This window comes from Cervus elaphus, chromosome X, assembly GCF_910594005.1.
Source record: "Cervus elaphus chromosome X, mCerEla1.1, whole genome shotgun sequence".
NCBI classification, from domain to species: Eukaryota; Metazoa; Chordata; class Mammalia; order Artiodactyla; family Cervidae; genus Cervus; species Cervus elaphus.
The window spans coordinates 142,874,031-142,899,473 of record NC_057848.1 but is presented as its reverse complement, the minus strand read 5'-3'; the positions used below and the strand labels follow the sequence as shown (position 1 = coordinate 142,899,473).

The window sequence follows — 25,443 nt, the reverse complement described above, 5'->3', positions numbered from 1 at the left end:
GAAGGAAATAGCAACCCACTCCAGTACTCTTGCCTGGAAAATCCCATGAACGGAGGAGCCTGGTAGGCTACAGTCCATGGGGTCGCAGAGTCGGACATGACTGAGTGACTTCACTTTCTTTCACTTCACTGTCATATGGTTCTAAGAATTATCATAACAATAATGAAGCTGGTTAAAGTTCCCCATTAAAAGATGAATACTGTCAGGGTGGTTTAATATATACAACTCATCTATAAGCTGTTCAGGAGAATTATTAAAAAATAAAGTCTCAATAGCATATAACATAATGATACATGATATTATCCCATAGAAATAAGTTACAAAAAGTTAGAGTCAAAATGGTAATGTCAAATGAAATATAGTTCCAGGGCAAATGGGTCCAAGATTAGCACTGTAATAAGTCAGTTTTTTTTTTTACCAAAACCAAACAAATAAACCCAATCATTAATTGTTATGCCCAAATATTTGACTGCATTTTACATACAAATATTTGACTGCATTTTACATAGGGTAAAAATTACTATAAGTAAGAGGAGAATGTGATGAAATTACAGCTATAAATGGTAGCTTCCATACAGCTCATTCAGAATTTTTGGATTAAAAAATCCAAAATCAAACAAAATAAATAAGATTCTTTCGATCAAGAACCTACATTTAGTCCATATTTTGTAAAAAATGAAAAACTATATTATTGGTTTATACTATAAGGACATTAAAGGAGGAAGGAAACTTTCAAAAGTTCCACAAAGGAAACTTTAAAAGGATAAAAAATAGAGATTTTACAGGACATCTCCTCTTATAACAATCCAGAAACATAGAGAAATGATAGAATACATTTTGGTTTATCTCCTAAGGCTATTAAAAAGGATGCATCAGATACCCATGTATTGACTAGAAAAATGTTCCTGAAAGATATTGTTATATTTAAAAATCATACACAGACTGAGGTAATATGTTTATAAAGAGGGAAAGCATATCTATTTATACTAGTATGGTTAAGAAGCATAAAATACAGTATGAACGATAACACTAAATTGTATACATTTCTTATGTCAGAGGGAGTGAAATTGGCAGGAGGGAGAAATGAAGAATACTAATATTTTTAATATCCTTATATATTGATTGAACTGTTAAAATAATATTGTATTACATGTGAAATAACTTTGAACTAGTGTTTAATAGTAAAAGCAAAAAGATATAGCTTATAGTGGTAAATAAAATCTGTATATAATCTGTTTATGACTATGGCCCCTTCTAATTGGCTTGACCATATAACAGGTTTCAAATAACATGTTTTCAGTCTAATCAAAACTGTAGGAAAGCATATAATACTATCAACTGACTAACCTGTATGGAAGCACCAACCAAGATAAAATGCCTAAGAAAGCAGGATGAATACATTTTGAGAGAATTTCACATTATCACCTAAGACAACATTGATGGTCTTCACTGAACACCTAATGGACTGAAGGGGCCTTGATATGACTGGTGGTCGAATCTGCACATGGAGAAAAGACAATTATTTTTAGGTGCTTGAGGTTCCTAAAGATGAATGAGGAACCTTAAGATAAATAGAAAACTGTGCTCTTATATAAGATCTAATTTTACTGATCTTGAGTTCAATTTCAAACAGCTAATTAAAATTGAAATAACCAATGAGAAAAATATTGAGACAAAGCAGGTATTTAGTAACATCAGAATTATGGCAGTTTTGTTTTTTTTTTTTTGCAAATTTGAAATGCCTACCTCAATGCTTCCCATGCATTCTAAATTGCTTTTGTTAAGTTAAAAAGGTTTCCTATTTCTTTGGCCTGACTTTTGACACTGAGCATTTGTGCTAAATCACTTCAGTCATGTCTGACCCTTTGCAACCCTATGGACCATAGCCCACCAGGCTCCTCTGTCCATGGGGATTTTCCAGGCAAGAATACTGGAGTGGGTTGCCATGCCCTCCCCTCCAGGGGAATCTTCCTTACCAAGGGATCAAAGCCACATTTCCTGTGGCTCCTGCATTGCAGGTGGATTCTTTACTGCTGAGCCCCAGGGAAGCCCAATTTATGAGACTACCTTTATATAAATGCCCTTAATCTGAAAAGGCACTATTACCTTGAGATATAATAATACTATTTACAAAATTATATGACCTGATTCCAAATTACTTAAGTTTGATAATTACCCCACACTCTATTCATATTTTAAATATTGCCAAGTACTTTGTATATCTGTAATAAAAACTGGGGGGTTACAAAATAGAACTTTTTGAACTTGAATGAAAGTTGGAAAGTAAACTATAAAAATTACCATGTTAATGAATTCAGTAGGCATTTTTTAAAAGGCAAAACATATTTTACAAAGCAAACACATGTGCAAATATTTATAATATATGCACATAAATCTATACATATACATGGAAATATATATATATATATAGTTATATGTATACTGCACATGCACACAGCACAGATAATAGATAGATAGATGTATAAGTTAGCTGGCAATGGTATTTTATGATTTAGGAAGCTAATATATCATATGTCACTATGTGTTAAACAATTTCACATTTAGTTGATGAGAGATTAATCATTTTTAACTTAATCTTATTTGGGAATAAATTGCTAAAAAAATTAAATTATCCAGGCTTAGTATAAATCATATAATATTAAATACAAATAATATATCATTCACTCTCCCTCTTTCTCTCTCTCTCATTTATGTTGCCCCGTACTAAAGAGTTTATCAAGGCCATGTCTCCCATATCCCTCGCTACAGGCCCTTTTTTTGACTCATTTTCAAGCTGTAGTTATTATTTCATACTTCTGTCATTTATTCCTTTTCCTTTTCTTTCTGGCTTCTACTCAGGGCAGAAAAGCAAGACAATATGCTTAGGAGAATTATCTCTACAATCAGTGAAATTAAAAAACTTTCTGAAAAGAACCTGAATAGTCCTCTCATAAGGAAATATAGAGAAGCTGTGGACTTCATGAACTTTATCAAATCAATCTAGAAAATCCAGAGGGCTTTTGTTCTACTCTTTTCTGATTCTTGGCTGTGTTCTAGGTAAACCATACGGCTATCCATCTGACCTCTGTAAAAATCAGGTGATGCTGTATGTATAGAAACTATTATGTTTAATGTGATTTTTCTAAAACAATATATTTTGCCAAGTCATAAATCACTTTGTAAAAAATGATAGTCACTGAACAAAACCATTTTTTTCCTTACCAAAGACTATGCTCAATTCTGAGGGTTTTGTGAGTTTAATGACACCTTGGGTTTAATGTGCTTCACTTTTCAATCAAGATAGTTTTTCCTGAAATAACTTGTTCTCTGTCAGTGTTCCAGAAAATAATTATCATTGTATTTTCCCATAGCAAGAATTCTAATATAAAATCGAACTGTTCTGCCCAGCACATTTTCAAGCTTTAACTCTAAGAAACCATATTCACACAATCACATTTAAATTCGTTTTAGATCATATACTTTAAGAGGATAATTAACTGAGGTCTTAACATACCTTCCATTTCTTAAAACCCTTTGTAAGAGAACAACTGCAATAAAGCATTAGCTGCAATAAAGTGTTTTGCCAAATTAAAAAAAAAAACTACATTAATTTTTTGCTCCTCCAAACTTTTAAGAATATTGATTTAATTTGCTGACTTTTTGTATCCAAATCAAATTTTTAAGTATAAGACGTAACTAAAATCAGGAATATAAAAACATTCTGCAAAATACAAAAGTCTATGTTATGGCTCTTTATTTGGAAATGAAGACTATAAGAGAGGTGTGCATAAGTAGGCAACATTAATGTATCTTTTAGAATTAGAATCTTCATTGTTTCAGTTTGAAATTTTGATGAAGCACAGGAAAGGTAACATTTCTGTGGTAAAGCAAATGGTGCTCTTATGGGATCTACATATTTTTGAAACAAAAGAAGGATTTAAAGCCAGAGGATGAAAATATTTATAAAAAGGCGTAAATACTGTTTTGGTACTGGTGGCTCAGACAGTAGAGAATCTGTCTGCAATGCCAGAGACTTGGGTCCGATCCCTGGGTCAGGAAGATCCCCTGAAGAAGGGAATGGCTACCTACTTCAGTATTCTTGCCTGGGAAATGCCATGGACAGAGGAGCCTGGTCAGCTACAGTCCATAGGGTTGCAAAGAGTCAGACACGACTGAGCAACTAATACTTCCATATTTATTATATGTCCGTGCACATATTAAAAATATGTAAGGTGATATATTGCAATACCCTAACTACACTCTTTTTGCTTATTTGTTCTTGAATTTGTTTCTCACATGCAACAAAAGAAAGTTCAGAATCCCATTCCAGGAGATAATGCTTGTGGGCCAATATTCATTGCCTAGAAGGTCATAAAATGGGAGACAGTCACTGGTTTTTAGAGCTTTACTTTCCTCATTCTCAAAACTTCAAGCAACCAACAGAAACTTGGCAGGAATGGTTGCCTCTTCATGTGAATAAGTTTCTCCAAATTGATGGTTGCCAGGCTTTGTATTTCATAGGTCAATAAAATACTACCAAAAATGTCAGGGAGCCTCACAAAGTTCTTACCTTTGTTTGCATAGTAAAAAACATTGTAATAAAACAAAAAAGAAAAAAAATAGAGACGATAGAAAGGGCATTTTAATGCTGCCTCCTCTCATGACAAACTGTAGAAAGCTACACTTTCAGAACAATCATTGTACAAATTTAGTTCTATGAAAAGTGCAACACGTTTGCTCTTATTTTTTTTCTCTTTTATATGGACCAATTGAAAACATTCAGATGCTAGGAGACTGAGGCAGCACCTCCATAAGAATGTAGAATGAATAATTCTGAACTAGATGGAATTCCACAAGAAGATGTTATCTATCCACCTATCTATTCATTTACTCACCATATTTTTATTTCACACCTACTCTGTTGTAGAGTCTCTATGTTGGGAAAATGGTATTTAGTAAGAGAAAGAGTCTTTCCCCTCATGGTGCCTACATTCTAATGGTAGAAACAGATAATAAGCAAATGAGAAAACAACATATTTTCAAATTGTGGTAAGTGCTATAAAGGAAACAATCAGGCTAATGTTGGAGAACATGATGGAGGGGATGAAGGGAATGCCATGAATTTATCACACAGGATGCTGAAGGATGCATTTGTTCTACATCCTAAAAGATGACAGGAGACCATAAGGCAAAGATCCAGAAAGTCCCAAGAAAAAAGAAAGTACAATTGCAAAGACTGAAGTGGAAGGCATTCTGGAAAGTTTGAAGAAGAGGTCTTCGTGGCAGTACATTAACTAGGCTGTTGTCCACTAGGGAAGCCAATATATGAAAGGGTCGAGATCTCTCAAAATAATTTTCCATGCAGGAAGTAGTGAAGTGTATTTATATATGCAGCTAAAAGTATAGAGTGTGAATGATTTTATTCATATGTTTCCTGTATATTTGTGATAGTCTCAATACTAATCACAGTACAGAATTTGAATTTTGTATAGATCACAAAGGGAGTTATAAGCATTATAGATTATTATACCTCTTAAAAAATTCATTTATTTATATTTTGCCACTCAGACATTCTATCAGATACAAATGTAGTAACTATTATGGGAAACTAGTTGCATAGATCTCCTGGAAAACTTCTCAACTGATTGATCTTGGCAATAAGGTCCATGTACTGCTATCCATTTAATAATGCTTGTAAGTTATTAATTAATCTAAACATATTAAATTTGCACAGATAAGTACTCTTGCTTTTCATTTTAGCCATGTACATTTTATCCATGGATTAGTCAACATGACATGCACACACTGTTATATTTAAAATGGAGAACCAACAAGGATCTACTGGACAGCACAGGGAATTCTGCTCAATATTATGGAACGACATAAATGGGGAAAAAAAACTTTGAAAAAGTATAGATACATGTATATCTCTCACTGTATCACTTGGCTGTACACCTGAAATTATCACAACATTGTTAATCAACTAAACTCCAATAAAAACTAAAAAGTTAAATTGTTGATGATTATAACATATGGTATTAAATTTAAGAATGCAATCAGCTTAAACTTTCATTTAGTTCTCTATTTGATAGCTATTAGCTATTGAATATTACACTCAGAGATTAAAGAAATAGAAGGCTAGAGAGTATTGAATTTTTAAACAAAATTATGTTGCAAGTGAAGTCTCTATGAATAAGTGCATTTGTATTAATAAGACTAAAACTGAATTTCAAACACATTTTAAGTTTCAAAAGCCACTGGCTCATAACAAAAAGGCAGAAGAAATATCTGATAATTGAGCAAATCTGAAGACAATATAACCTTATCCATGGCTGATATTTTTTTACTATTCTAAAAGTTGTAATAAATTTTAAAAAAAGTATTTCATGAAAATCAAAGTTAGGAAAACTATACACTTGAATCATTTTTTTTTTCATCTGTTCTAAGAATATGTTCTATACAATGAGAGTCTTAAGTAATCACCAAAGAATCAGAATGATTCACAGATGGTGCGAGTGATTTAATTATTTTAACCAGTTGTTCCAGGCATGCTCAGAAAGGTATTGCCAACCCCACTGCAGAAGCCATCTGAGCTTCCTTCCAGCTGGTGTTCCATATTTTGAAAGCAAATATAGATTGGAGAAAATTACACTTTTTATTGTTATGTTCCAAACGGAGGTCAAATTACTGTGTATACATTCTTGTACTTTTTCCCTCTTCACTGTATGAGTTATACTTATCAAGTATCATGTCTTCTGTATGACTGCTATGGATTCACCAATGTTCTTCCATGTTTTGTGTTGTCTGGCACATAGGAGGCACTGGATAAATGTTTACTGAATTAAAGAAATACCAAGTCAATGTATCCAAAATAAAATGTAAGTTTCTTTATAGACTCCCTGTAAGTATAAGGAATTCCAATTTCCCTGCACCCCTTAGCACCCTTAGGAGGCTCTCATTAAAAAACAAATAAAAAAGGAAGAAACCAATATCATAGAACAATACCTCATCTAAAAAAAGACAGCATCAACAAATCTTTCTGTTAATTTAATAACTATTTTGATGTTGGGATTCTTGCTCTTAATTTTATAAGAACTCAGAAAAGTTGCTTTAGAAATTTTAGTCTGTTGCGGTTGTTATCAGGATTAGAGATACTTTTTGTAAAACTCTAGGCTTCGCGTGCCTCAACTGGCCTCAGAAAATCTGCTACTGCACAACAAAATAACTGATATTCCTACTTATTCCCATTAGATTAATAAGAGATAAGATTTGCTTAATGTTTTCATTCAAAATTATAAGTAACAAACTGCTCCAAAATAGTTATATCAAATGTAATCATGTTTCAAACACTGTCATTTCAAGAAAAAGGATATTAATTTTAGTAAAATAAGGTATAAAATGAGGTATATTTATTCTAATTTTCTAATAAAATCACATAATAAATCGTCAGACTCAATTTTATATTTAACATTTATGAAAAATCTATCATTATTAAGATATTTACCATCAATAATTTCTCCTGAAGACTGTGCTAAATTTCCACTTAATAGAAAAATTTGATACAGTATATTACTATAAGAAAGGGAATGTTATTTTAAAGTTTATGTATATATTTGACACCACATTGAATTGCGACTATAGTAATTTACTGAAACTCTAATTTAGAAGATGAATAGCACATAAAATTATGTACCTACCATAGCTATAACCTAACTATGCAATAAGTGTGCATATTAATATAAGCCATGAGTCTAGCTTAACACATTTATATTAATATTTTTAATTTATTGTGTTATTTAAAGTCTATCACTTGAGGTAATATTTCTGAGGTACTATGTTATATAAATCTTAGTCACGGAATAGTGAATTTGTTTAAACTTACGAGAATATTAACTTGCAACTGACATCTTATTTCATATACAGTAATGGCCTTGGCCTGGAGAGAGCTAGGAAAAACAAAGTCCTATGTTAATGTAGTGGCTTACTTTCCTTGGTCAATTCTACTAGTGTTCTTAAGCCTCAGTTTCTTGTTTGGATTATTTTGATAGCTTATACATTTATTTTTTTTTCTCTACTTCAAAATTTTTATGCTCTATTTTTATCAGGTTAATGGTTACTCTAAAATTATTAACATGCACAATGAATTTTGCATGGTCTCATTCTGAGCATTAAGAGGACCTTACAATGATTTTATTCATCGATAAAGTATTCATTCATTCAACAAATATATATTATGTACCTACCACTTGCTAGTCACTACTTTTTTGGGGATTTTTTTTTTAAACTGGAGGATGATTGCTTTACAATGATGAGTTAGTTTCTGTTGTACAAAAATGGGAATCAGCTGTAAGTATGCATATATCCCCTCTCTCCTGAACCTACCTCCCACCCCGCTAGTCACTACTTTTAGTTCTGAGGACAAAGAAGAAAAAAAAAAGAAAGAAAAAAGTAAATTCCTTCATTTTTGGAGCTTCCATCATATGAAGAGAGCTGGATATAAAAAGTGAAAATATTTATAACTTTCCTGATAGTACATTTTATGGAGAATAGTCAATGGGGAAGGGGCCGATGAAATGTGTCACTGGGAACACTTTTGAGCAAAGACTTGAAGGCAGAGGGAGGGGCCCATATAGATATCTGGGGGATCAGAGTCTTAGGCTTAGGGAACACACAGTGCAAAGGGGGTATGCCGGTATGTTGAAGGAAGAATGAAGAGGTCAATGTAGGTTGAGCATAGGAATAGAGGTCAAATGCTAGGAGAAAACTCTGGAGAGCTAATAGGGGACAAGATCATCAATCCATTAAACCTCACGTTAAGGATTTTGGACTTTACACTAAAATAGATGAGAATCCATCAGGGCATTTTCATCAGAAAAAGCTCACCTGACTTATATTTTCAAGTGATATCTCTGTTTATTGTGTTGAAAATAGGTAAAGCAAGGTTAGATTTTTTTTTTTACCCAAAACTTTGAAAGGGTTATGTTGCCACTATAGATCAGGGGGGAAGAGTGGTCTGTTTATAAAAATGTGGTCATGAAATTATAACCTTGCACTAAAGTCATGGGATTGGATGAGTAAAAGCAACACAAGGGAGTATAGATGGAAAATGTCCAAAGACAGCATTGAGATAAATCAACATTACAGGTGAGAAAGAACATCCTGAAAAGTAGGAGGTAAACAAGCAATTTCCTTCCATACTTTGGGTCATTGATGTCCAGTATTTTAGCCCAATTGTGTACTTTAGGCAATTTTATGTACAGCAATTATTTCTTCAGGTTTTTATATTAGTTTGACATTTTCCTTGCTCATCATTCTTTCTTGCATCATGAATCATCCATCTAGGGTCATTCTCCTTCTAGTTAAAAACTAACCCTGAGGTGCATACATGCTGTGGAATATTATATAGGCTTTAAAAATGTTTCCAGAATGTCTTTTTACTAACATAGGAAAAGACATATAATGTTTACTGAAAATTCAGGATATAAAATTATTTCAGCATGATGTATAGATTGATAGCTGAATAAACATTAACAGTGGCTAATTCTAAAAAAAGAAAAAAACCTGAGGACCCTTCAGTGAGACTCTCCCATTGGCTATCTCTCAGCTTTTGTTTATCTGAAAATATCTTTATTTCAATGTTACTCTCAAAAGAAAAAGTTTCTATGAGTATACAATTCTAAGTTTTCCTTTCATCATTTTTAAAGGCATCATTCTATCACCTTCTGGCTTTTATAATTGATCTAAAATCAGCTGTCATTACATGTGGCGTTACTTTCTAGGTAATCTATCTATTCTGCAGCCTTTAAAATTCTCTCCTTGGTTTTGGAATTTATCAGTTTCACTATGATAAGATACAGTTACATTTAATTTTCCCACTTGCTTTTCCCAATGGAATGATTCTTTATTGGAGTATAATTGCTTTCCAGTGTTGTTAGTTTCCTCTATACAATGAAGTGAGTCAGTAACATGAATACATCTATCCCCTCCTTCTTTAACCTCCCTCCCACCCCACTCCCCTGATCCTGCCCCTCTAGGTCAACATAGACCATTGAGTTGAGCTCCCTGTGCTACATAGCACCTTCCCACTATCTGTTTTGTACAGAGTAGTCTATATATGTCAATCCTCCTCTCCCAATTGGTCTCACCCTCCTCTTCCCCCTATGTGTCCACATGTCCATTCTCTAAGTCTGCATCTCTATTCCTACCCTGAAAACAGACTCATCTGTACCATCTTTATAGATTCCATACACACACACACACACATATATATATATGTGTGTGTGATATATATGTGTGTGTGTGTGTGTGTGTGATATTTGTTTTTCTCTGACTTACTTCACTCTGTGTGATAGAATCTAGGTTATACAGAGTGAAGTGATAAATAACTCTAGGACCTAGAGTTCATCCATATCACTACAGATGACCCAGTACAGATGGCCAAAAATCACATGAAAAGACGCTCAACATTGCCCATTATTAGAGAACTGCAAATCAAAACGACAATGAGGTATCACCTCACACCAGTCAGAATGGCCATCATCAGAAAGTCTACAAACAATAAATGTTGGAGAGGCTATGGAGAAAAGAGAATCCTCCTACTTTTGGGTGGGAATGTAAATTGATACAACCACTATGGAGAACAGTATAGAGGTCCCTTAAAAAACTAAAAACAGAACTGCCACATGAGCCACCAATTCCACTCCTGGGCATATACCTGGAGAAAACCATAATTCAAAAAGATATAAGCACCCCATGTTCACTGCTGCACTATTTGCAGTGGCCAGGACATGAAAGCAGCCTAGATGTCCATTGCTAGATGAATCGATAAAGATGTGGTACTATACAATGAAAATTACTCAGCCATAAAACAGAAAAGTGGGTCATCTCACTATTTGATATTTACTTACTTTCAATCTGACTCTAGGAACTTGGCAATAATGTTGGAAAATCCTAAACAATTATCACTTCAAAACCTTTTACCTCCATTCTTTCCTTCTATATTTGAACCTCTCACTCTCTACCTTTCTTATCTTCTGTCTTTAAGAGTTGGATTCCACTGCTTTTTACATCATGTGAATTGTCATTTTAATTCTACACACATATTCTTAGAACTTTATCTATGGGAGTTATTTAAAGTCTAGATTTAAGCTGTATCATATTAGAATGTATCAAATTAGAATGTGTTTGTGCTTGCCCCTGTTAGGTACATGGGACACTACCAAGTCAGAGCAACTTACATTTTGGCTTTTGGTTTGTCAGGACACCTCGCTGTGTGAAATCTGGACACCAACACTTGTGCATACTGTCCGTAAAACTAGCGACATTAATACAAATATTTTAGAGCTTCAACATATTTGGTGGTTGATTATCTCTCTTAATTCTATAAGAAAGCAGTTATTAACTTCATCCTGAGGCTCCAATACTGCACAGGTAATGAGAAGTACAGAATAAAATCTTACATCTTCTTTTTCCAAGCATAAGAGATATTACACAGTATCGGTTCTTCTAACATGAGTGGAACCCACTTTATAAACAGTAGCCCAGTGTTTATTTTGCAACAGTAATACAATAGTAATTTGAAGATTCTGTTTGTTTTTTTTTTTTTACTGATCATCAGAATCTTCAATTAAATAAGCCATTCCTGCTCACATATGTATGTACCCTATCTCTTTTTAAAGGTATTTTATATTCTCTATGCTTCCATAGATTTAATACATTCTAGTTGGGGCACCAATGTAGTTATTCAATTTGTGGTCTCATGTCTTAAGATCTGGAAATTTTAGCCATTTTTCCTAAAATATTGTCTCCCACATATTTTCTGTGTCATTGCCTTTTGTAATTAGACATAAAGCTTATTCCCTCAATCATTTTCATATTTTCAATCTTCATGTGGTATAATTTTACCATAATGATGAATTTTATCTTCATGTTTGTTTAAACAGGTGTTTAAAATACATAATTGTTATTTTTTATTTCAATGACTAACTTCTGGCTTCTAGGAGTTTTATTCAATGGGTTATTAGCAGAAGTATCTTTGGAGGTGTTTTCCTAAGTGTTTATTTTGTTCCTTGATCTCTATTTTATTTTAAACATATTTACTTAAGAGCATGCAATAGTTTTCATTAAGTTCATGAACTATTCATTCCCTTGATTACGTGAGATGACTTGACATCACAATATATTATGTCTTCATGTGGGTTCTGATAGCCCGTTGTGAAGCCATCTTCAGTGTCCATGTCTCTGTGGGGTTCTCCCAAAGAGTGACTTATTGTATGACTTTGTGAGAAGACTCTAAGCATTTCAACAGCCTGGAGACAATTTCACGTTCATTTCTCAGTTGAGGAATTTAGAGGCTTGTGGTTAGTGTATAAATTCAGATTCCCACACTCAGTATTCACTTTCCCAGATTTTCTTCCTCCAGTCAAGAATTCTCACCAGATGAACTGGCCTTGAGAGTCGTATTTGTCTATTTCCCCTTTACTTGTCAAAGGAAGCCCTTGAAGATTCAACATTTAGGCAGGGTTTTCATTTACATCTCTAGTAGATATTGCATAAGGCTATATATTTTCGACTAAAAGCCTTTGAACCTTTCTCGAAACCATGAGGCCCTCAATCCAGGCTCAGTAACACATGAGATGATGTGCACATTTATGACCACTAGGGAGAATGGAGGTTCCATCACGTATTTTGAGCTCAGCTATGTGTTTAAACTGCTTTCAAATTAAATTTTATCCAGAATTTTCATACATTTGAAACGAGGGGTGAGGGAATCAATCAGTCTGCCATCTTCCTGGAAGTTGAATCTAGCTTAACATACTCTATTTACTAAACAACCATTAAACTGATTGTCTTACTTAAACTAAAGACCAGAAAAAATTATTATGGAAATGGCAATAACTATTATGATCATAACAGTCTAGAGAAACATAGAATCTTGATGGATCTATTTTTTTCTTAACTCATGTGATGTTAATTAAAACATTGCAGTTCAGAGGAGGAAAATTTTTAAAGCAGTTACCTCCTGGTCCAATTCCCTTAGCAACCATTATTCATCTTTTATACTCACAACTCTGTTTACTAAAGAGCACTCTGTCTCTAAATAAGAAAATTATTTATATTATCAATATTCCCAAGGATATTGCATTGGCAGCTGATGATCTTTGTTGTGATTTAAAGGCAAAGAAAAAAAATCTCTGTAGCAATTATGCAAAAAGTGTTTCCTTTTTTATGTTTCCTCTTTTATGTTTCCTCTTTTAGTCTCACCATTAAATGGTTATCATTATATGGTAAGCAAATGTACAAAAAAATAGTAGTGCTGAATCAAATCTAGGTTCAGACATAAGGTGATGGCAATCAGTTCTGTGATTACTTTTTTGTACATCTCTGCTTCATTTTAAGAAAACCCAAAACAACAAAACCATAATGATAAAGTGATGTTTTTTTCCCATTTTTTACCCCTGAAGAACATTAGTTCTTCACAATCACTCAAACAGATTCCTATCTTAAAACTGAAATGAAATTTCCCTCTTTGTACTACAACTATCCAGATGTGAAAGTCTGCAGAATCTATTCCTCTCACAGAAATTCATAATCACATTTACATATCAAAAGCCCTGGAAGATTCTAGACTAAGGAAACTTTGCTTAATCCAGTGTTTCTCAAACTTATTTGGACACTAGATTTTTCTTTGTCCTTTCTTTTGAATAACTCCCACCATATCTTGGGAAGGACTGAGTTCAAGTTAGGTGTCTTCCAATTCGCTCATGCACCCTTGGCCAATTTCCTTAACTTTATTTAAATTATGTTTCCTTTCTGTAAAATGACAATTAAAATAATACTTACTTGAGAGGGTTATTGGGGAGAGTGAACAAGATATATGTGAACATATTTTGTAAATATAAAGTTCCGTTCAAATTCAAACAATTTTTAAAAATTAGTCAATGAATGTTTATACTGTAAATATTCCCATTTTACGAAGTATTCACTTTAGGACTAACTTGTATAACACATTTCTTGAAACATTTAAATAAATCTACTGACAAATTTCTATCAGCTTTTCAAGAAGTTGTGTATTTTGGCAATGTGTGCTTTTAAGTTTAAATTCTTTACTACAATTTCCTATGATGTAGTAAAAGCTATCCTTTGCAATACATTGTTATCCTCAACCTCATATTCAGTCTTTACCTCCTCAGTGTTAAGTTTCGAGAACTTTGTCTTTTCTCAGTATATGCACTTCCAGAAGTAACTGTACTAGAATTTGCTGTTCTGAACAGTTATCTTAAACTCACAGTTGGCATATATAATTACCATGAGTATACAACATTTTTAAAATAGAAAAAAATTACCTATTAAGTATTGCCTGTCTAAATTCTACAAAGTTCTAATTGTTCTGTAGCCTGCCAGGCTCCTCTGTCCATGGAATTCTCCAGGCAAGAATATTGGAGTGCGTCGCTATTCCCTTCTCCAGGGAATATTCCTTCGGGATCCAGGGATGATTGAATGCAGGTCTCCTGCATCGCAGGTAGACTTTACCATGTGAGCAACCAGGAAAGCTTCTAATTTCAGCTTGTCAATGAAAGGATGGCTAAGTTTTAGTATCTATACAAAAGTCTACTTGAAAAATATTCCATGAAGAAACAGTATGTACAAAGGTCCTGAGATACAAATGATGTTGTGTGCTTAAGTATAGAGGAGAAACTTTAAAGCCTCTGTATTAGGAGAATGCCAAAAGGGAGATAAAGTTGGAGTAATAGGAATGGTAGGCAGGGACCAAGCTATGCAGAAGCTCATAAAATTTCATTAGAAGTGTAATAAGCAGCAGAGGCTTGACAGAATCCCACATATACTTTTAGGAATTCTCTGATTTCACCAAGGAGACTATAATGTAGGTGGGTAAACATGGGAAATAAGGACTAGAGGCCGCTGAAGTAATTGAGATGAGAGAGAATATAGTGTTGTCAAGGGTTTCTGCAATAAAGGTTCTGAGGAGTGGTCCAATTAAAGATGTATTTTGCAGGTAGAGCGGGTAGAATTTGAAGTGAATTCCATGGATAATATAAAAGTAAGGAGGAATCATGGATGATGTTTAGGTTTGGGACCTAAGTGAAAGGGCAATTTACTCACAGCTGCAGAGTTTGGTAGGAGCCATTTTTATAGGGGTGAAAATTAATTATTCTTGACTTGGCTATTTTATGTGTGAAATACCTGTTAGGTTTCTAAAATAAAAGCTGAATAAGAAGCTGTCAGATGTAAATTGTCGAATATCAGTATTATTTACTTAATCTTTGAAGCCATAGGATATTCAGAGCAAATGGGGATTGTCATATTTAGAAAAGGGACATTTCTTTTCCTTCTTCCAATGAGATGTATTTTTGTATTTTATATTTTTTTAAATTTTTCTTCTCTTCCTGAGACAGGTCATGCATATATGCCTATTCCAAAGGTTTACTACATTTTTCCCTATAAACATGATAACTGGCAATAATTTATATTGAACACAGTAGGCACAAACCTTATATTTGCTGCTACCATCTGGAAGTAACCTTTTATTTATTGTATTTCCCTTATTGTGAGATCAAATCACTTTTACATTCTCAGAGAACTCTATGTTTTCCTTTGCAGCAATTGCCACAATTTAGTGGTTAATTACAAGATTCAAGTTTGTTTTTTATACATATAAACTAATGTTATATACCTTTATATAGCTTGCTCCTTCTCTGTGGCTCTGTTTTCTGTTTTACCCTAGCATATTGTTTAGTAATTTTTTCAGTGAGAATCTATAGGTTATAAATTTAGTGTTCGTTTATCTGAAAATATAGTGTTTGTATATCCGAAAATAGCCTGTCTTCATTCTGGAATCACAGTTTACAGGATCCTTTTGAACATTCACCTTGAACATTGACAATATTATCCCGGCCAGCCTATGGAGCTTTCTGCTTTTGGTCCTTAGTAGCTTTTATGGTGACCTTCCTGATCATTGATGTTCTGGGTTTCACTCAGACTTTGCTGGTTGTGAACTTGCTTTTATTTATTACAAACTGGTTGAGCTTAATTCAGTTTGAGGACTCACGCAAATTGAGCTTTATTCAATTTGAGGTCTCATGTAAATTGAGATTTATTCAATCTTGTTAAATGTCAGTCATTTATATAAAATAATGTCTCTTCCCCTGGCTCTCCACTTTATCAGTCTGGAACTCTTTTCAGGCATATGTTCGAGCTTTTTATTCTATCCTTTCCATATTGTATTTTCAGCAAAGCAAAAATTTCCTCAGCATCTTTCAATTAATATATTCCTTTTCTTCTATAATGAATCCACCATTTAAAAAGTTGACTTATTATTTCAATAATTACATGTTAATTTCTAGACTCTATGTTATCAGTTTCCTATTCACGTCTCAAAATGGCTTGTTATTATTATAAGAATTCCATTCCATCTTTATTTTCTAAATCTTTTTGAACATTAAAAAAACGTTTTCATGTCCTTTACTGTCTTCTTATCTCTAATTTCTTCAGGTGTGCATACTCCTTTTAATTTTGGCAAGTTAACATCACTTACAGAAAGCATTTTTTCATATCCATTTTAATTTTAACCTGTGAGCTTATTTTCTCAGGAGTTTCACATAAGGGTTGTTGCATATCCTCATTGTGCAATTTTGTGGTTGGATTTTCTTGAGATCTCTGAGGTTAACTGTCAAATATTACAATTAACCTTAATAAAATTATGCATAGTTTTCTATTAGATTTCAAAAGCCTTTATGTTTTTTCCTCATCTTTCTTTACCTTTCTATAGAAAATAATTTAGCTAATGCTCTATTGCCAGGTTTATGGAAAAGTATGCCTTCATTAGCAGAATCACCAGCTTTGCATGAAATTTCCCACAAATGCTATATAACTCTAGACAAAACTACTTGCCAAGAACTAGGAAATCTAATTTTTAATTTACATTGAACAAAATAGATCTACCTGTTGTTAATAACATTTTAAACCTATGGAACCTACTCATCCCAATCCCCTTAATGATTCACAAATATACTATACATTTTAAAATAATGTGTCTCATTCCAATGTTAACTTATATTCCAGAAGAAGAAGAAAATAAAATATTGATTCACTTTAACCTCAGTTAACCTCCATAATGTAGCAAGTATTTTACAAATAATACCATATTTCATTATCACAAACATCCTCATCCCCATGGTAGAAATGCAAGAAACCGGGCTGGAAGAGACTGGTGATCATATAGTCAGCAGATGGAATCACTGGGATTCACAGGGCCACACCCCAGGGGGTGGTCTATTTTACTAGACCACTGTTGTAAAATATCTTACAGAAAACAGTCCTCATGTTCAGTTTACAGTCGTTGTTTGGTCTTCAGTGAACAGACAGGTCTGTAAGTCAACAGGAACCATATTAGAAAGGTCGTGTAATCCTAACTTGGGCAGGAGCTTCAACATGCTCAATACCTGGAGAAAATCTTACCCACTTTCTCTCAGTCTATTTTCACTCCTTTCTGGTCTCCAGGATCATCCTGAGGACAATCATTTGTAGATACTCTCTTCTTGGCTTTGGTCTGCACTCTTGCCTGACCCGGGGCTGTCCCATGGCTCCCTGAGACCCAAGTACCAGGGTTTTTCTGAGCTTTACTATGGTCATATGTAACTCTGACCTGGACCTAGTCCCTGAAGTACTTAATTTTACACTGCTTAGTTTATTTCTGAGTCTTTACCTTTGAAATGAATACAATTAATTTCTCATTTTAAATTCAGTTCTCAAACATAAAACACTTCATAGTACTGCCAAAAATCTTGAATTACTACTTCTAAGATATGAAAGACTAACTGAAAATCCATAGAATTCTAGAATTCATATACAGAAATAACAGAAAGGGACATTTGAGAAGAAGAAATGATGATAGAAATAGAAAAGGGAAATGTAAGGGGAGGAAAGAAATTTGGAAGCTCTGACTACCTGTGCTACATCAGGGCCATGACCAAACACAACTTTTAGTTAAGATGTTTGCCTGTGGCTGTCTCAAATGTCCTCACTGTACATTAATTGGGAAAGATGACTCTAAACTTGGATATGTAGATATGTGAAATAAGTTTTTTAAACATGTATTAGCAATCAGTGGACTATATACATCTTTGATCTATCAATCTATCAACTTTCAGATCTAATAAAAATCCAAGGCTAAATATAATTGTAATGTTAAATTAATTATTCTTCACATATATTGTTCTTACTTGTTTTATCGTGGAAAATTAAGTTAACATACAAATTTTTCCCCAAGCCATGCATCATCTGTATTTTGGGATCCTTCAGATATAAAAATCAAGAAGAAATGGTTTCTGAAGAAAATATATTTTATGATCATTTATTTCAAAAGTTTTATACTGGTTCACTTATCCTTACTTTACTTCAGCAATCTTTATTATGTTTTACAAATATTTGTTGAGAGCCTATTATGTGCAGGTACACAATGGCATTTTAAGTGAGTGGTTTATGGAGATTTTTGATCCTGTGTCTATTTAACTATAAAGTGTTAATAACTTACCTTGACAAAGTTGTTAAAAAAAAAAATTAACCCTGCATATAGGCTGTGTCAAGACATGGGGAAAATGGGATTGGAGAAAATAGTGAGTGGTAAGATAATTCAAAGCAAAGGACTTAAATGATGTATTAAATGGAGGCAAAAATAGTTTACTTAAATTTTCTTTATGATTGCCTTAATCTTTCAATTCATTCTGCATCCACTGGCACAAGCTTTCTGTTAGTGTAAGCTTGAGTGATTTATGACATTATATTCATAATATCTAATATGAAAGATAATAGGCTGAAACTTTCAATCAGCTAGAATTGACTTCAAATGCAATATATTGCAGTTTAAACATACCTTATATTACTACTTCCAATTTCTCAGAATATTCAGCTGCTATTAAATATTAAGATACTTGGAGTTCTTAGAAAACAGCGTATGCAAGGATTTTTCTAATGCATTTAAAAGAAGTAATGATAATATGGGGTATTTTTCACTGAGTTAATAAGCAACATTAACAAAATTATATGCTTAGAAAGCAGTTATGTTAATTGTCTAAGACATATTCAATCATTTATCCCATATTAAATGGAATCAACAATATCACAGAAGAAATATCCAAGTAAGTCTCATCTAGGAGTTGAACAAATAAAACTGTCATCACCTAGGTCAAAGAGGGTTGAATATCTGTCAGTTTCATGTAAATTAACCTAACATAATTATAAAGCCTCATTTTGCAGACTTTCACACCCTGGTTTTGTGAGGAGTACTGTATTTGCATAATAACAGAGTGGTGATTATTTCACTTTACTTTACAATCTCTCAGAATAGGAGCAAAAATGTATCTGCTAGAAAATCCTTATAGTTTATACTCTGTTACAAATCAGTTCTAAAAAGACCAAGCTTATGATTGTGACTTGCACTTCTAAAGACAGAATCATAAAATTTCCATACAGTGTTTGAAAGAGAACAGTGGTTTCTTCATCTCTTGGCCTATGATATTTCAGTAGTAACAATATTTTCTATTTTTCAACCTGCTATCAATTATTAACGATCTCACCAGGCATACAATCCTTCTATCAACTTTTTAACCCATCAAGTAGATAAGCCAGGTATGAGGACTAAACTATAATGTTTAAGTCAATGAGATAAGAAGTCCTTGTGCAAGTTGATATAAGTTCTTTCACAAAAGATTTATTATTTACCATGTATACATTAAGAAAGTAAAATTAGCATGGGATGGTCTCAGGAAAGCAATACATATTTTTGGATTAGATGCTGAAATAAAGTACATGTATGGTAAATTGACAATTCACACTGCCAATGTTATGAAAAAATGATGCGGCAAAAGAAATTAAGATGTATTTCTCATTTTTGATAAGGGCACTCTTTCCTGTGCTCTATTAATGGATTATGCTTTTAATCTGAAAAACTAACCACTAGAGTTCGAGAAGCCCAAAGTTAGGGGAAACTACCCACTTTCAGAATGTAGATTAGAACTTTGAAATTGCACCCAGATTTTTTTTTTTCTTTTGGTTAGTAGGCCTCTGTGATTAGAGTAGTAGTTGCAAACACATATAGGTTTGCCAGTAACAACTCACAATTTGTGCAAAGTTGAGTCTTCGAAACTGAGCAAATTTGCTCTCAATTTCCCGCCAGCGCTTGCTGAGCTGGATCTGAGTTGGTGCCACTGCCATTGCTGCCCCATCCTCAGACAAGCCCTCAGCTTGCCTATGCACTGCATTCAGCTCCTCTTTCTTCTTCTGCAACTCACGATCAATTTCCTATTGAGCAAAACCAATACAGGGCCCAGGGCAGTTAGCTAACCACATGAATCAACCTATCCCAGCACATACCTGTCCCAGAAATTTCACAGGCTGTCGTCATTTTATTTTCACTTTGCATAATTTACAAGTATGGAAGGCAACACTGTCATCTTCACCCAAGGATCCACATATTATTTCAGTTATTTGAATGCTCAGTTTTGGATACTCTAATTGAGAAAATATTGAAATTGATCTAACAGATTCCTTTCTTGTCAATTCCTCTAGTGTTTTGGGGGTTGACCCAAACTGAAGTGATTACTCATTATTAATAGGGACCATCCAGATAGAATATAATTTAGCGGCTAAGTGAATAAGTAATTTATTTCCTTTTTAAAGTTTTGAGGAACTCAACAGAGAATGAAGCAAAATAAAAAGTGTAAAATAACAGAAAAAACATCTTCAGACAATATGCAACAGATAAATCTATAGAGATTTGACACTGATGTGAGAAGATGCTCTGATGAAATGAATGTGCTAACATGAGATAGAAGTCGTCCATATACCGATAAGTCATTTGTTAATCTGGAACAAAGATACACAGAGTCAATTACAATTTTACCAGAAAACATATAACATTTCTTAATTCATTTCACAATGTCTAAGAATAAAACGTTTTATTCATTCAACATTATGTCAATTGAAAAACAATACAATACATTTACTAAAACAAAACAAAATACAGAGAAACAGCTCAAATTGGGGAGAACACTAATAGAAGAAACAGCAACATCAACATTTAAAACATGATCCATACAGGTTAAGTTCAATAAATTAAAATGTAGCAACAAATCTTAGATTGACATTCTAAAACAACATTACCTTTATTTTCCTTTCATCTCTGGGTTCAGGTAGGCTGGCTAATTTTTTTTCAATGTCATCCAAGCATTTCAGGAGATCATCAGCCTGCCTCTTGTACTGATACCACTGGTGAGAAATTTCTAGAGCCTTTTTTCTTCTTTGAGACCTCAAATCCTGTTCATGGTGCAGATATTATTAAAATATCAATATATAAGCATATTATACTTCTGGTTGTAGTCATTTAAAAATAATTTGGTTCCCTCACCTTCTTGTTCAGGTTCAGTTAAATTCATATTTAAATGTTACCCATACAAGTAGATTATTAAATTTTGTATTCACGAGACAGGACCCATGTACATGAAGCTAAGAAAACTGAACAATCCACTTTCAGTATTTTTTCTTAGTACGCTCAAACTTGTTTAGAAATCATTTCATATTTAATTAACTCTTAATGAGTCAAATAAATTACTGTGTAGAGTTTGTGAAATTATTCAATATGTGAACTCAATTGAGGTAACAACATACTTGTGCAAACTTACTGAGTTTGCATTTGAGTTTTAAAATAGGTAAAAATTCTAAAATTTCTATCTTCAGTACTAGGTTCAAAATTTTAAGTTTATATAGCCAAGCAATTTACATTCATAATTTTAGAAATGTCTGCAAAAAAGTTTCATAAGACATGAATATTTTGTGATTAGAAACATAAAGTGTTCTTAGTTATCACAGAAATTGCTTCAAACTATATATGTTCAAGTGTGAAAAGTGTATGCCTGAGAGTATGCATGAAAATGACAATTTAAATATCATAAAAATTATTTTCCTTTTAAGACTTGCATGGCAAACTTTCTCATTGGCATCAAATCCAAATGCAAAATGGTAAAATTTAGAAAAGGAAAAGTGCACAGTTTTCAATCAACCTGATGAGATAAATAAGGGTGACTACTTTAATGAATCACATAAGGGGAAAATTAATCATCTTACTCCTTACAAGACCATCCAATGTCTTCCCTGATCAACAGAATTTGTTGTAATGCTATTTTACGAGGGAATATATTTTACATGTTTTATAAGGGAACATAAGAGCTCAGGATACAGTTTCCATTTTTTCAGAGTAGTAGCAATTAGGGTTTCATGTATAGATATAACTAGAGCAAAAGAAAAGAGTGGATATCAAAGAACTGCTGAAATATTCATTGCATTGGGAAGTTTCACCTTCTTTGAAATATTTCATAAGGACTAGACTTGAACACTTGGCAGATTAACAACTATTGAATTTAGTAGATTGGTGTGGCAAGTGTTGATTTTCATTCATTACTTTTAACATATATCTGAGAAAAATGATTTTGATTTCATTCTGCATTTTGTTTAAAATTGGGGATGTAAAATTTTCTACAGTTTACATTTTCAGTTGAATTTCTAAACCTCCTGTGGAGGAAATAAATGCCTGGGATGAGCCAGATGGAATGCTGCTTTTTTCAAAGGTACCAAGATACAGCCACGTGAAAGAGAGTTGAGCCATGCCTTACTGGTGACGCAACTCATATCTTCACCAAGAGAAAGGGCTTGTGGTCCCCAAATCTGAAATTCCTTTTATTTCCTAAGTACAGGGTGGTGTGTAATGTGTAAAGATATTAAGAGACATTATAGAGATTTCTTTACAGGTATGCCAGATAACCATTAAACACTGCTTTTCAGTAGGACACATATCATCATATGACCAGTGTAGATGTTTCTAAAAGCTTGGTCACAGTTGGAAGCGTGTGAATTACACAGCTTTCTGATTTTCTGAGCCCATTATGGCTTGCTCTTGTACTCCCTCAGGGAAGAGGCCTTTTCTATTTCCTATATTTATCAGCAGTTACCTTCAGAACACCTGCTGGCCAATTAGACTTTCCTTGTGGATTCCTTGCAGGCACAATATTGTGTAATTACATTCTCAGCAGTGTTTATTTGGTTGTCTGACTATATGGGAAAAGGTTTTATACTCTTATTTGCATATAGAAAGCAGAGTCTATTCACCTACAAGGTGGATCCACCTACATGGCTATACAGCTCTAAAAGAGTGATTTACAATGAAAAGCTCAGCAATTAACAGTATTAGAAAATCAGCCATGCATGCAAATAGTGAATATTGAAAAGCACATTAAAAAATAAAAAGTTATTTCACAGAATCTTTCACATGTCCTGTCTCTTCTCAATAACTTTCTAGGTATTATTATATAAACACCAATATTCTATTCTGTCTTTCCTGTGCAATTCCAGATGAGACACATGGGTACTTGAAGCTCTATACTAATGCTGGTTAAAAGGAGAGCACCGGTTCTTTCTCATGGACATTAAGATTATTTTAGAGGACTGCTAAATAAATGAAATTAGACTTCTAAATGTTTAGTTAGTTGCAAAGAGTAACTCTCTTAAATGCAAAATGAAGTTAACTGAAAAAAAAATGAACTATTAAACAAATATTAGGTTACCCCAAAAAGTGAACCTACTCTGAATTAAATCAAGAAAATATCAAGAGCAGAAAGCCTCAAAAATATACAGATTGGTTATGCTGACAGTTAAACAGGTTTGTCAAGACACATGTCAAAATAACTTACAAAATAGATTATATTACAAAATTAAATATATGAACACTATGAATGATGCATTTAATATCTTTTGATTACTACTCAGAAAAATGTGTCTAAGTAAATACCTTGAAATTTTTAAGCAACACATCTTTCAAAATCAAAGACAGCAATCAAAACTGTTAAGGCACAGACACTGAATGGAAAAAAAAATATGTATTTCTGGTGACTAAGATTCTTAAGCAAATTTTATTTATGAACAATAGATTTTACCCTGTACATGAAAAAAACACAGGCAAGGTATATTATAATTTTAGCTCTAATACCTTGAGAGCATTATGTTTTGTCTGTAACAGCTGCTGTTTTATCTTTATTTCCTCTCGCTTTCTCTCATCTGTGATTCTTTGTTGTAAGTTGTCTCCTCTTTGCAACAATTCTTTTACAGTACCCTCATTGTCTTCACTCTGATTAAAAACAACAAGTACAGTCTTCATTTTGGTTTAAAAAAAGCTGTACATCTTTAACAGAGATAATAAAACATGTTATTAAAACACACACAAAAAAATCCAATTTAAAACTTTCAGGGAATGCTATTCTAAGATACTGCACTCAGAGTTTCTTTTCTAATATGCTATACTTTTAACTTTTAAAAGAAGTTTCCTCCTGTCTATCTCAAAAGGACACATGTGATTAGAGTTGTATGTAGAAAGATGGGGGAGCAATTTACTACATCATTTCATACAAGTGAATTGCTATGAAAGCATTCTTTGGGCTTTGATTTTTAGTGCATTCCTAGAAATTAAAAAAAAAACCTTTGGAGAAAAAAACAAAACTTGTTATATATGATGTTAACTATTTCACAGAGAAATATAGATGTGGCTCTGTGAATGTGAGACTGTAAAATTTAAAATTTTAACACACACTCCTAAGTGAAAATACATTGTTTTAAGTGTACACTGATTTCTATACAATAAGTTCTGTTTCACATAAACTAGCTTCCCTGGTGGCTCAGATGGTAAAGCGTCCTGGGTTCGATCCCTGAGTCAGGAAGATCCCCTGGAGAAGGAAACGGCAACCCACTCCAGTACTCTTGCCTGGAAAATCCCATGGATGTGGGAGCCTGGTAGGCTACAGTCCGTGGGGTCGCAAAGAGTCGGACATGACTGAGCAACTTTTCTTTCTTTTCTTTTACATAAACTAAATGACCAAATCTAGAACAAATATTAGAGCTTTAGGAAAAAACGTTCTCAACTGCTGTCAAGTATTGCAGATAATTTCTAAAAATAAGTCATATATGCATGTTATTTTTAAATAAATACAATTAAGTAAATATTAAATATGGATTAGAAAAATGACTCAAATATTTTTAATATGTAGTTTGCTCTTTAGGCTCTAAGAAAATTATTTTTATTTTATTTATTTTTAAATAAAATTATTTTAACAGTGTTTGTCCAATAGAGTAGCATATGTAACCATTGGATGTTTCACTTCTATTTCCTATCTTTCTTTCAATGCAATATATAAATACCTTCTATCAAGGAGGTTTGCTTTTTAATAGTACCCAAGGTACTCTGATGAATTAAGAGAAGCAGACAATTTTTAAATGTGACATGCTTGTGTTTATAATCATCCATGGTGTTCCATGTTACATACTTAAATCTCTAATGCATATGTCAACTTCTACACACAACTGTGAAACCATTAAATTTTTTAA

At 33.1% G+C, this 25,443-nt stretch overlaps 1 protein-coding gene across 9 annotated transcripts in view; it reads right to left on the bottom strand.

Moving 5' to 3' along the window:
• Positions 1-25,443, bottom strand: part of DMD (dystrophin) — a 2,565,910-nt gene that overhangs the window by 1,247,448 nt on the left and 1,293,019 nt on the right. For 8 of the 9 annotated variants that reach the window (XM_043895268.1, XM_043895262.1, XM_043895265.1 and 5 more), the window contains 3 exons: positions 24,056-24,193; positions 21,181-21,333; positions 20,137-20,319 (listed from right to left, as the gene is read on the bottom strand). In XM_043895268.1, coding sequence (XP_043751203.1) covers positions 20,137-20,319; positions 21,181-21,333; positions 24,056-24,193 — 474 coding nt within the window. The remainder of the gene's footprint in view (positions 1-20,136; positions 20,320-21,180; positions 21,334-24,055; positions 24,194-25,443) is intronic. The other variant, XM_043895270.1, reaches the window with a different exon arrangement.